Raw genomic sequence first — 14154 nt, 5'->3', positions numbered from 1 at the left:
CTTAGAGGGATGTGGGTATGAGATTTTAGAGGGTTGAAATGGAGGTAAAAACCCCATGGTATGAGATTCCATACCTAAAAGGCCCAACTAAATATTAGAATTAAGTGAATTTTATTCCAAATATGTCAAACTAAATACACAATATTATTTTTCTAATATGCCTACTTCTCTTGTACTTTATACATCTCTCTGAACTTCATTATCTCTTTGTACACAATGTAATAGGAACAGACAAGTATGAGACACGTGGGAATAATTATGCGAGAGATTGATAGACAAAATAAGTAGTGTTTAAATGTTATTGCTAATGTTGTTAACTTTTGTTCTACTCAACTTACAAATTTAGAAAATGCGAATAGATTTAAGAAAAAAGTGAGTGCGTGTAAATATTGGGGGAGGAGGGTGAGAGAGGTAAGAGACCAAGATGACAAATGACTTTTACACAAAATGGAACAAAGTAAAAAATGAGTAGAACAAAAACCAAAAAAAAAAAAAAAAATCCCCAAGATCCTAAGTTATTGGTTAAAAAGAAATCTCGTTTGCCATCTTAGTCTCTTACCCGCCTCATTAAGTTAATCGTTAATATTGTAAAATTTTATGTCAATGTTAGATATTAAGACTTTTCTTGTCCTTTTATATTTTTAGCAATAAATTTATCAGTTTTTTTAAAAAACCTTGATCCATTCTACAGTTCAAAATATTACTATACTACAATTGGGAGAATAAGACTAAATACTAAATTTTTTCTAAGGGTGTACATTATGTCACGAGTAAAAATATGTTTTAATAATTCTGTAGTTTAAATTATACAGAGCATTAAAGTAAATTTCTGATGTGAAATTTTGTATTGTTCCGAGTAGGTCAATGTTAAATCTTTAAATTTTTAATCATCACCTCCATTATAATATTGTATATTTTTTATGATAGTTAAGTTATTTAACTATGAATTGAGAAGTTAATATCATCAATCTTAATATTTAGATTAATGTAAGATCAATATGTGAACTTTATAAACCATATATCGCATGTGTACTATTCTAGTGAACAATACTACAAGATCATCTTAGAGCATGTACATTAGTTGACTCAAAAGAGCTCTTGAAGGGTTCTTCACACTCTCTCTCTCTCTCTACCCCCTATCTCTCTACAAGACACATTCAAGATTTCATTCCTAAAAAACACCCAACATTGGTTGGTTCCCCAAATGAGTTCTCCAATCTCTTTTTTACCATTTTTCATAATTAAGTGTCTTTTAACCAAAGTTACTCCCCACTTTTCAACAAGAATCAACTCTTGGAGGGCTCTTGGGCAAGAGCTACCTTGAAGTAGTTCTCCATGAAGAGCTACATAAGAGCCCCAATGTTGGCCAAGAGATAGTTCTTGTTGAAGAGCTACTTGGAGAGCCACTTCAAGAGCCCCAATACACATGCTCTTAGGAAGTCAAAATATTTTGATTCCACCATATAGAAAAGACAAAAGGTGTTGCACGCACAAGGTGTACAATAAATTTATTGTACACCAAGATAACTTTTACCTTTTTTTTTTGTAACGTTTAATAAGTTTTGATTAACTTTTATATTATAAAAAATGTTGTTAGATAAATATTTTAAAGGTTTAAATGATTAATTTATACATTATAAAAATTTAAATTACTAAAAACTTGATAACTTTTACTCCCTCCGTCCCGGAATACTCGACCCGGTTTGACCGACACAGAGTTTAAGGGACTTGAATTGACTTATTTAATTTAATAGGTAGTAGTTGATAGTGGGGTATTATTTTAATGTAGTTAGTGGGAAATGTGTAAAGGGGTGGGGATGGGGAGAGTAGGGGTTGAATTTTTAATTATTTTTTGTATGGAGTAGGGGGTAGGTGGGTTAATAGGGGTGGAGTGAGAAATAATATAATATTGTTAGAATATTTCCATTTTTAGAAACAGGTCAAGTATTAAGGGACGGCCCGATAAGGAAAACAGGTCAAGTATTCCGGGACGGAGGGAGTATATATATAAGGTAACTTTAAAGCATTTTTAGTTAACTTTTACTTCGATATACAATATTTTTAGTACATCATTTGTAAATAAGAATTTGTGATAGAAAAATTGTACCATAGGGGTGAGCGGGACCGGGTACCCGATTAGCCTTCACTTTTTTCATGTTTTCTTTAGTTAACAATTAAGTCAAAACTACATTTGTACTTCTGCTTTTATCTTATAAACTATCAGTTTGACAATTTATAAGTTGCCTATTTTCGGCAATACGACTCACAAACTCACATACACCAAATTAAATCCAATACTAAATTACGTACACATAATTCCATAATTATAAGAACCATTTGTGTATGTTTGATATTGGGTACCTGGTTCCTGAACCGGTCTCACTGAATGCCCAATCCAAAATTAGTACCAACGAGTACCCACCATGTACTGGGTTCCTAAAAACTAGATCCGTAACTGATTATGACCGGTTCCTAAAATTTGGAATAGAAACTGATCTTGGCTCGAGGTCTTGACCCACCAGATCCTTTGCAGCTCCAGGTTCGAGGCCGGGTACCTAGTATTTCTGCTCACCCATAGGATCACCGGATATAATTTTCCCATAAAATAATATTGGGTTAGGCCCTTGAAGCTTTTTGAATGGGCTCGGGATTATATCCATGATCTTAAAGCCACACAACCGAATAACGACCCCCGTTTTCTCTCTCTCAGTCCCTTCCCCTCCGCTCTGCGCCCAGTGAATTCCATCGGCAGCTCATCTCTGACCACTTTCTCTCTCCTCTCATCGGAGAAAAATGCAGTCGATTTCCAGGCGATTGACGCAGAAATCAAACTCTCATTCAATCTCATCTCTCAAATATCTTTATTCCCTTTCCAATCCCCGTAATTTATCTCTCTCCTCTTTCAATTTCTCATTTGATTTATTTTTTGGGGGGGAATCGCAATTTCTGACGTTTCTAGGGTTTTTCAATTTTGTTTTGAATATGGCGATTTTTAATTTATGTTGGATGTAGGTTATGGTGCTGATCATTCGAGGTATGGATCTACGCTCGCTACTAATGGTGGTGTGCCCTTAATCAGAAAGGGAACTGGTGGAAGATCATCTGTTAGGTAAATTTCTCATTTTTAATTTGATTGTATTAATCCAGGAATTGAGTTTTCTTTGGATTTAGTATTTGTATGATTTCATCTGTTGAAAATGCGGCTTTTGTAGTTTGTAATTGATGAAAATGTTGCTCTTTCGTTCCATTTTGTTTGTTGAACTTGTACTACTTCAGAACTTGTTGTTATTAATAAACTAAGTTTGAACTTGTTTGAGCTGAGAGTTATATTGGGGTTCGAAGATGGTGCATTAAGTGAATATGATCTGGAAGTTTTTGTTACCGTTAAAATGTAGAATTCGCCCGTCCTCTCATGACTTTTCTGCTTGGCTGAAAATAGTCTTAATGCACAAGCACTGTCGATTTCTCTAGTTCCATGGTGTGGAAAATAATTGGCTAGCTTATAGTAAAAAGGCGACCACTAATATTTTATTGGTTACATAGCTCTCTAGTTCATTAACATCGGAAGCTTAATTTTGTTGATAATTGTCGAAAGGCATTGTGAGTTGGAGGAGGTATATTTTTGTTCCCATTCCTCTGAAATTTAGTAATTTGATCCCTAAATACATTCTAGCGGAGTTTTGCAGTGCTATTGGAGGTGGACACTTCATAGAATGCCGCATTAGAGAAAGTGAGTTGGAAAGAATTGTTTTTAGGATGGGCAGCGCCTTTTGATCTCACTGAGGTGCCTGTTATTATTAGCTTTCACTCCTTTAGTGTTTTTTAATGCAACGTGTCTTCACTTCTTCAGTGTACTTGATTTCGACAGTTCCATTAGGTACTGTACTTAATTGTACTGCTTTGGGTGAGTTATGATGCTTTAGGGTGTAATGCATACTAATTTCTTTTGGCTTTAGTGCTTTCTCAGATCTAGGGTGTGTAGACTTGCTATGCGGCACACGTTTAGCTTCTGCACATGTACTTCATCCTTGCTTGATGCCTTGATGGACTTGTGGAATTTCAATTCTTGTTCTTTTATTTTTCAATTTTAAGCATGTTAAAGAAAGGTGTTTTGAGAAATGGAATAAAGAAATCTGAACCGCAGGAGATCCATTAGCGTATAATTGAAGCTTTGGAATGTAATTTTAAAAATGTGTTTCTGTGGGACTTGAGCTCTTATTGACATTCGTTAGATACAGAAATAATTGTGCGGATGTGCTGCTCTAACGAAGAGTTTAATTAGGAGACCTGTTGATTTATGATGGATATTTCCCTTCAAATTCCATCTACGAGAAACATAGGCCTCTACAAGAGAGTATATCAGGATAGCTCCCCTCTTTTGCCAATTTTCACTTGTAGTTCTTAAAGTCTCCTGCGAGCAGAAATGGGAGAAATGAGTTGATAACACGAGAAACAAAAGGTCAAATGGAGAGAAGGGAGAAAAGGACAAGGTTATGTAATACGTACAATCTCGTCTTACGAAGGTCGAAGGGTCACATGGCTTATTATTAAATCACTATGGGTGTCATTTAAGGGCCGGATTCACATCTTGATTATTCTGCATCTTAAAACTTTAAACCAAAAGCTGCTAATTTAGTGGCTTAAATTTTCGTCTCTGTAGAAGTTAGTAGGTGTATGCTCTTATTAGCTGCCTTATATCAAGAAGTTTAAGTTGTTCAGCTTAGTTAAGCAAGTTAGGTTTTCTGTGTAAAACTGTCCATGTTGTGTCTTGCAGTGGCATTGTCGCAACCGTATTTGGAGCAACTGGGTTTCTTGGTCGTTACCTTGTCCAGCAACTTGGTAAGTCATGACTTTCACGATCTATTGGTTTTAATTGTTTTAGAGGTATCTCATTTCTGTATGTCACACATTTTTGTTCCATGATACTTTGCCCGGATACGGGTGTTATACTTGTATGAACAATCAAATATGGAAAATGCTTAACCTGAAGATAAGGGAGTATGGTGAAAAAGCGTCAACCTTTAGATTCTGATTTTGGTGATACGACAATGTATACTGAGTTTCCTCTGTATATCTCTCTTGTTTGTTTAGCTAGCTCCTTACTGTGTTTCCCGTTCTTCAGTATTTTTCTTTTTATTTTCCTGCAATAATATATAATATAGTGAGTGACATTCACTAAACACTCTTCTTTATATTTCATTTTCATTTACAATCTGTTATTGTTAATAGACATTCGATATAAATTACAAGATATGGATAGTTTTGCAGAGTAAAAGCCCTAGACAAACTCTTATTTCATGATATACTACATAATAGGTTCACAACTACATTACAGAACAGAATTCGAATTCGTAAGATATATTACAGATCCGGGATTATCTATCTGCTAACAGGTTCATGTCAGGCTCATAACTGAAACATGTATACATAGGCGCACTTCTAGGTTCTCCACAGTTGTCTCCATGCTTTTTGCATCTGGGGACAAGATCTGCTATTATATCCACAAGATATTTTAATACGGTGGTTACGATCCATCTTTCTTGTGGATTTCCTTCTTTAAGCAAGTAAACTATTTCAGCCAGTGGCATTTTTTCTGCCTCCAGTGATGGAAGGAAGTCTACCTGCACTATGGCTAGGGTAATACTGCCTTCAGGGCTGGGACTATCTGGTGAGGTGGATGAGCCTCCGGACTGGCACTAGGTCATTGTCGTGTATTCTCGTTCCAGATGAACCTCTCATCCTACATTTGCTTCAAATTCCTTCATAGGCTAGTAGTCAAATTTTTTTAAAATGTAATCTGACATCCTGTACTTCCCCATTAGTGGGCTAGTTACCTCTTGATTCCTGTTTCACCTCTACAACATGATATGCTGGTAAATCCCCCCAAATTGAGCAAGCCATTACTCCTTATCCATTGATACTATTTTCTAAACATCCGTACTATATGTCACTATCTCAGATTCTCAGGGGTACGATATCAGGATTCACGGGAGATGTAGGGGCTGAACTCGTTTGGGAAATATAGGATACATTCTTAAAACTTCATAGCTATATATTCTCCCTTGAGGAGGGCATCAGTTAAACACCAAATTATACATTAGGCTTGTACCTCAGGTTTAGTTAGTTAGCGTCCCTGGCCCTTATGTGTTGATATGACACATTGAAACTCCATATAATCTAACACATAGATAGTCAGGGACAAGGGGTTTTAGGTCATGGTAAAAGGGACGTTACTTAATTTTTAAAAGGTTATAACTTTATAAATTGTTGGGAACTTATATGTTAGGTTATTTGTTATGTTATTATGTGTGAATGAACTTCTTAAATTATGGCCGTTGTCTCAGGAATTTTAATTATTAACTTTTTGTATAATTTGAGTCTACACTTTTGGTATTGAGTGATGTTAGATGTGTTGAGCCTTGAGTTTATGATACATGTATAGTCTCAATTATATGTTATGTGATTGTAGCATACTACCATACCACCTGCAATGATTGGTTCTTTTACCATGAACCTAATATCCTCTGTCCCTACAATTACCCATCATACTTTTATGTAATCCAGTGTTATGCGGAGTATTGAATTATTGACACCCAAGGAGTGAGATGCTTAGCAAACATGAGGTACATGTTTGGTGTATGACTCGGTCCAACCCTTCTGATAGTGTTTGTCTTATCTTAGAAGTTATATGGAAGTTATACATTATTTCTTTCATGAAGTCAGCCCCACGTCACCGATGATGATGTACGACCTTGAGTACGTTAGGTTGCCCATGATCCTTAGTGAGTTTATAGAAAATAGTATTAATTAATGGATAGGCTGGTTACCAGGAGAGCATGTTGTAGAAGTAACACATGATTTAGAAGGCAACTTATCCATTAGTGAAATTTAAGGCCATAGGATTAGATATGAGCAAGCCTTAGTAGAAACACGTGGAGGTACCTGCAGGAAATGTAGGTCATGAAATTTATTTAGGATGTTTCATGTGTATCATAGAAGGATGAGTAGAGGATACCTAGTGCCACCATGGAAGCTCATACACAGGTCCACCCACGAGACAACTTTAGTATACCATAATGAGATTATATAGTGTTCCACACATAAATAAAGGAAAATAAAGATGCTGGTGAAAAATGAAGTTGGGCATGTTAAAGGAAAGGCACTTAATCAGATACACAAACTTTCTGTTTACTGAGTTCTCGCTCTATCTCATTCCCTCTCTTTCTCACTATTAAGTTACTCCCTACTTCCTACGAATATTCAATGTTTTGCAAACTCAATCTTTATTATCTGATGCTTCAATTCCAGATGTTGGGTTTCTGATATTTGTGGATTACGAGTTGATTTTGATTTTTCTCCTTGTTTCTCTTCCATCTGCTGCATTTTTGCACAGGTGTTCTGTCCAGCATTATTGATTTACTTTTGACTTTAGGAAATCTCCTCTCTCTCCGGTTTCCCTGTGTTCTGAATTCTGACAACATCCTCGTTTACTGCAGCTAAAATGGGGAGTCAAGTTTTGGTTCCTTTTCGAGGTTCTGAGGATTCTCCTCGTCATCTCAAGTTGATGGGTGATCTTGGGCAGGTAAGTTTCAAGATTGAGGTTTGTGTACTTGTTGCAATTTGTTCTTAAAGTAGGTCTCTGATGTGTATTATTCCTTTTCAGATTGTACCCATGAAGTATGATCCAAGAGATGAAAATTCTATCAAAGCAGTGATGGCAAAGGCTAATGTTGTTATCAATCTTATTGGTACTGTTCTTTTCTTGTTAAGTTTTCTGTTTTTTTGAAAAGGTGGGTATCCCTAATCTGGTTAACTATTTTGGGCAGGAAGGGAATATGAAACAAGGAATTTCAGCTTTGAGGAAGTCAACCACCACATGGCTGAACAGCTTGCTCAGGTTGATTTTGTGCTCGTGCATTCTGTATTATGTACTGTCTACTGGTACCACTGTACCATTCCTCTTTTTTTTTTTTCTGTTTAATTAGCGGGTGGAGGAGAGGGGCAGATAAGTGAAAATAACGGACTAGAAAGGGATGTCACCCTTTTACAAAGGAGGGCCAAGGACAAGAAGAATAAACCCTCAACCTCAAGGGCGTATTAAGCAATGAGATCAATAATGCCCTCCGGCTAAATATTACTCCTGGTCTTATGTGCAAAATCTAGGAATGAAAATTGGTGGACCAAATGAAGCTTACAAAAGCATAAAAAAGATAACCTGTAACTTGTATGCTAGATGTGATAAAGCTAAGCCCTTGAAAATCTGACAAATCCTTGGTTCTTCAAATCATTATACTTTAGTTTGCTTCACACGAACTGCTTGGTTTAACAAAGGTTTTTAAATTCGAGATTTACAAGTTGCTGGTGATCTTTATCGTTGAGATCAAAATGATCAAACTCCGGTTTAGAGCTGACTTGTTCATTTGGTGGAATATTATTTCAAATTCTTCCCGGACTCTGGAGTTTGCAATTGTTACACATCAAATAGTTGTTTCATTTGTGAACTTGACTTCATATTTAGGTTCACGAACTCAAGTTCATTTGGATATCTACCTAAATGCTTATCAGGATGGTGAATACTACTCCCTCCGCCCCTTACTACTCGCACCGGTTTGACCGGTGTGGAGTTTAAGACATTTAAATTGATTTATTAATTTAATGGGTGTTAGTTGATAGTGGGGTATTTTTTTAATATAGTTAGTGGAAAATGTGTAAGATATGGGGAGTGGTAAATGGGGGTGTGAATTTTTAAATGATTTTTTGTAGGGAATAGGGGTGTAGGTGGGGTTAGTAAGTAAGTGTTAGAAATAATATAATATTGGTATAAATTTCCATTTATAGAAGCGGTGCAAGTATTAAGGGACGGCCCCGAAAAGGAAAGCGGTGCGAGTATTAAGGGACGGAGGGAGTATTAATTTACGTCCTGATAGGCTGGCTGATTGTATGAAACAAATCGATGAGAATCCTGAGCCTATACAAGTCTCAAGGCCAAGGTCTCTAGAATACTCGGGATGCTAGTCCATCCAGTTAACCAGTAAAAACCCTTATATTTTATCTGAGCCAGGACAAATCATTATTTTTTCTATATTCAAAGTCACACTAGTTAGATAGTGAACATGGTCATTAAGTAAACAGGCAGGGTGTTCTTATCAATGTTAAACTACCCCTGCTTGACATAAGCATTGTTTTCTTATGCTGGATGTATTCTAAGGAGACTCTTAATAATTGGATTCAGCACATGAAAGAAGCAGCAGGTGATAGATTATATAGGTTGATGAAAATACCTCCAACCCCAAAGAAATTAGATAATGAATCATCTTGTTTAAAAATACCTCCAACCAAGCCTATCATTGTTTCAAAAATATGATGACCATTTCGAAAGAAATTCAAGTTATTCTAGTCCAGTTTGTAAAATTTAGAGTATCATCAACGAAAAATAAATGGGGAATGACGAGCTGTTGAGGAATATTGTTTAATGAATATACATGAATATGCAATGAACTTTTAAGGTCCACCTGCAGAAACAGAAAATAACAGAACACAGCAGCTAGGAAGAGAGCTTTGATTTAATCAATTGATAAGGGTTTACATACAAAACAGTAGCTTGAGGCCACTACTCTCAAAGGCAGTAACTTTAGGTTACAAATCTCTTCACACACTAGTACACTACAAATTACACAATGCTTAGCTCTCTTCTTTCTTGCTCTATTTATACTCTCCATGCTTCACTCTAGTACGCTGCATTAACGAGCTTTGTCCTCGCGTGCTGTTAACGTTCTTGTCAGTTGTGCCTCTTGCTGCCCCTTGTCATATGTTGTCCCTTCTTATTCCTTCTGTGATAGACCATGTGAGTAGGTGGCTTGGTGGTACAGCCTGTACGGTCCATCACAGAATACATCCACATTAACGATTTCAACTTAAAGACTCCATCACTGGAATGAAATACGAGAAGTAGCACCTTGGCGTACCCATGAGACCTTGAAAAGAAACCGGTTGGTCTCATTGACTAACACTTATTAATGAGTTTATGAGTCGCAGAAACACAAAAATGAACCCCCATCCTTTTACCAAGAAACCCCGTACTTTTACGGATTGACATAGTAAAGTCCCATGAAACATGATCATAAGCCTTCCTTTTCTGAATAAGCTTCAATGACAATTTGATTGAAATAATAATAGTGCTTCATAATTACTAGCCTATAAAAATGGATTATACCTAAGTCTAGTACTCATCTCCTTGAAGACTTGTTACTCAAGAGTAAAAAGTACTTTGAATATTAGTTTTCATGTCATTCTTGCATAATATTAATCACCCTAATGTAAGTCAAAGGCCACCCAATTTCCAAAGAATTATAATATTTGTAGGTACTTTTAAATGGAGAATGCAATGGTTTCACTTCTTTTCTGCTAATAATTGTCTTGTTATGCAGATTGCTAAGGAACATGGTGGCATTATGAGATTTATTCAAGTTTCTTCCCTTGGGGCATCTCCAACTTCAGAATCCAGGATGCTTAAAGCTAAGGCTGCAGCAGAGGAAGCTATTTTGAGAGAACTGCCAGGAGTAAGTCTGATGTTACTTGTATCCCTTAAGTGTGTCTTGTTTAGTATTACTCAGAAGTTGACGGTTGACCAAAGCCTTTTGGATTTTATTAACCCTTTTTTTTTTGCAAAAGCTTATGATGATGAATCGTAGCAAGTGTGAAGGGTATTCGTATGAAAACGGATTTGGATCTTCAAAATTTTGGTCCCGACGGATCCGGATCCCGATCCGTTTCTGACGGATAGGATCCGGAATTCCGGATCCTGTTTTTAAGAACCAGATCCGGTCCATGAATCCGTTTTAAAAAGGAATTTTATTTTTAAGAAAAAGTATGATGAAACATATATTCCGGTTTTTGTTTTATGTATCCACTTTCCAAGAAAAGTTTTTTTTATTTTTTTTATTATTCTTTTTATGTATCCACTTCTACTTTATTCTATTTTTGGCAATTATTTTTTACCATCTTACCACTTTCCTCGTAGTAATTACATATTTTCATCATGTCTTTCCTACTTTACCCACTATTTCCCATTAATTTATTAATATTACTTTTTCCAACATTTTCTTACACCCATTCATCGAAATAAGAGTCTACAGTAAATGGGAACATAAAAAAACGGAGGCAGTATAAAATAATATGAACTTTTAATATTTTCATGATTTTGATATTTATTTTCTTTATTCGGTTAGAATATATTTTGCATTGTAGGATAAATGCATAAATTTAACTTCTTTTTTTAAAAAAATACCATAAAAATAATATTATTTGAAAGAAAAACAAATTACAAGTGGATCTAGATCCTACACGCGGATACAAAAATTTTGGACCCGCAGAAATGGATCTGGATCTAGTAGGATCCAGTCCAGTTCCGATCCATTGCCATCCCCGGTCCTGGGTTATGAAGGTGTTATGGAGGTCTTTTGTCTGGATTAACTCTTGCACGGATTGAATATGCAAAATCAAAATGATCCCAATAAGAAACTCTTTAGGTTTTACATCAATCATGCTTTGTATTTCCTGGGCTATGGAGGTGTTTTGTCTGGATTGACTCTTGCACGGATTGAATATACAAACTCTTTAAGTTTCACATCAATCATGCCTTGTATTTCCCTTTTCATGCTGGTGACCTTGTATTACCTGAAGAAACCAATATACTTTGTGTACCTTTCCATTCCAAAAACTTACTTCAATGAGGCCTAGTTCTACATCAATCATGCCTTGGATTGACTCTTACTTCGTGTCACGGGCTCATGGTGTGGATTTTGTAGTAAATTGAAAACTTTGCTAAGTTTTCTTTCAGTTGTAAACTATCTATAGGAAGCATCTCACATTCTGCAAAATAACAAGATTAACAACATGCTTTCAAAATTTGACAGTGAAATCTTATAATCGTTTGAACCTGCAGGCAACTATAATGAGGCCTGCTACTATGATCGGTACAGAAGATCGGATTCTAAATACCTGGGCGCAGTTTGTGAAGAAGTATAGCTTCCTTCCCCTAATTGGGGATGGATCAAAAGAGTATGTCTGGAATTCTGCAACTTTGCCATATTGCCCTCCCCCCTCCCACACACACACACATGGCACTTGTTGTAATCTTTATTTATTTCTTGTAAACGCTTTTCCCTACATTGCTCTCCAGGATACAACCTGTTTATGTGATTGATGTTGCTGGTGCAATTGTTGCTGCTTTGAAAGATGATGGCTCTAGCTTGGGAAAAACATATGAACTTGGAGGGCCAGATGTATATACAGTGCAGGAGTTGGTAATACACTGAACTATTAAGCTTAGTAGTGTTTTGTACATTCAACTGGTTGGATTCTAACTGAAGTATTTGTTTCTTACAGGCGGAACTTATGTTTGAAACGATTCGTGAATATCCTCGGTATGTGAAAATTCCGGTTCCCATTGCAAAGGTAAACAAATGCTCTATGGCATGTTACTTCCTTGTTGGCTGTGCAGGTTTGCCATTGTTATGCTACTTTTAGATCAGTAACTCGCAGTAATTAGAATCTTGGCCCATTCTAAGTACTGAGTAATAGAAAATATCTACATGGTAGTTCTTAGGAGGAGAATACATCATTGCTAGTTTGCTACATATTGTAGATATACCGGATTAGGAGTTCCTTTTGAATGTTGAGTGTGCTTTCTATGAGACTCAGAGGAGTGTCCTTGGCATTAGCATGTCCTAATTGATTCTTCACAGTTGTTCTCGGTTCAGTCGGTTGTATGAGATGGTTGTTTCTTCTTGAGTATAGAACTGAAAGATATCTAGTATAGTAGTATCTAGCCTGACAAAATTCCATGGGAAAAGTGCAAGGTTTTTGATGTTTGCTTGTGTCTTGAAAGGTAATGACTAAATTTTGTAATTCAGGCCATTTCCACTCCTCGAGATATCTTGATCAACAAAGTTCCGTTTCCCTTACCGTCTCCATCAATATTCAATCTGGACCAGATCCATGCCCTCTATGGAGATACAGTTGTATCGGATAAGGGTTAGTATATTCAGTTTAGTATATAGTCCCTAGTGATTTCCTGTTATTTTTAGTGACCGGCACTGTTAAAATTTTGATCTGAATGATCTTACAGCATTAACATTCGCGGATCTCGATATTGTCCCACACAAGCTCAAAGGATATCCTGTTGAGTTTTTGTCATGTTACCGGAAGGGCGGACCACAATTTGGGTCTACAATCAGTGAAAAGATTTCAGCTGACCCTTGGCGATGATATTCCGGGTCAACTCCTGCTGGGATCTTTTTAATAGGTATGTGATGCATTCACATTTTCATGTATGCTGAATATGAGTACAACAGGCATTACTTTGTCAAGATTTCTTCTCATGTGATCTTCTATCAATTATGGTGATAGGCAGGACAGTACAAAATTTGAGTGCTGACTATCTTTAGCGGGTCACCACCGTAGGTTGTATCAAGATTGAAATGCCTGCTTTCAAAAAAACAAGAAGAATTAATAAACATGGAGATTATTCTGTCATTCAGGGTTGTATAATCTTGAGAAATGTTCTCATATGCTGTAATTTTTTAAGCCTTTGCTTGTTCAAATAGCTGAGGCTCAGTATATGCCGGGTGAACAGTTTTGTTATTTATTTGAGAAATTCCTGTGCCCTATGTTCTTTGCTTTACATTGTCCTTGTTTCCAATGTCAGAGATTTGAAAAGAAAATACAAGCTCCTTCCTTTCCTCTCGATTTCCCCATTCTCTTTCCTCGCCTTCCTTTACCTGTATTGTTTCTAACTAAGCATACGTTTATGGTTACCGGTTAGCAACAATAAAGGAAAGAGTAAGGAAGAAGGGGTACTTTGTCCTAGTCGGAATGTTAATTTTTATTTTTATTTTTCATATTCCGGTCACCATGACATCATTTAGCACAAATATACGGAGTAGTACTTCTACAACAAATAATTAAGGCTCTAGTATTTAGCACCCATTAGTGATGGTATCATTTAAAGCCAGTTATCCTTCCTCTTCCTATTCCTATTCCTATTCCTATTCCTATTCCTATTGATCTTAATTGTATTTTAATTTTATTTTACAGAGTTTTATTAATCAAATAATAGTACCGAGTAGTATATTAGTACGGAGTACTCCGTAG

The 14154-nt window shown here is 36.2% G+C and overlaps 1 protein-coding gene across 2 annotated transcripts; it reads left to right on the top strand.

The window, feature by feature from the left end:
- The first annotated feature begins 2641 nt into the window (after positions 1-2641).
- Positions 2642-13749, top strand: LOC110788034 (NADH dehydrogenase [ubiquinone] 1 alpha subcomplex subunit 9, mitochondrial). 2 transcript variants are annotated; one of them, XM_021992675.2, is made up of 13 exons: positions 2642-2881; positions 3013-3109; positions 4775-4839; positions 7497-7582; positions 7664-7748; positions 7827-7897; positions 10428-10559; positions 11945-12060; positions 12182-12305; positions 12388-12456; positions 12915-13035; positions 13130-13306; positions 13411-13749. In XM_021992675.2, exons 1-12 carry the CDS (start codon positions 2794-2796, stop codon positions 13267-13269), a joined length of 1194 nt encoding a protein of 397 aa, XP_021848367.2. In that variant the 5' UTR covers positions 2642-2793; the 3' UTR covers positions 13270-13306; positions 13411-13749. The 2 variants fall into 2 exon arrangements, with proteins under 2 accessions (XP_021848367.2, XP_021848375.2); XM_021992683.2 differs by having other exon boundaries at positions 2664-2881; positions 13415-13684.
- Positions 13750-14154: the final 405 nt, after the last annotated feature.

This window comes from Spinacia oleracea, chromosome 6 (genome assembly GCF_020520425.1).
Source record: "Spinacia oleracea cultivar Varoflay chromosome 6, BTI_SOV_V1, whole genome shotgun sequence".
Lineage (NCBI taxonomy): Eukaryota > Viridiplantae > Streptophyta > Magnoliopsida > Caryophyllales > Amaranthaceae > Spinacia > Spinacia oleracea.
Note: the sequence above shows the minus strand (reverse complement) of the source record. Positions and strands in the feature narration are given on the sequence as shown.

Coding starts and splice junctions, on each gene's coding strand:
- LOC110788034 (XM_021992675.2), top strand. CDS start 2,794: ATGCAGTCGATTTCCAGGCGATTGACGCAGAAATCAAACTCTCATTCA. Junction 7,749..7,826: donor TGTTGTTATCAATCTTATTG/GTACTGTTCTTT, acceptor TATTTTGGGCAG/GAAGGGAATATGAAACAAGG. Junction 13,036..13,129: donor TACAGTTGTATCGGATAAGG/GTTAGTATATTC, acceptor ATGATCTTACAG/CATTAACATTCGCGGATCTC.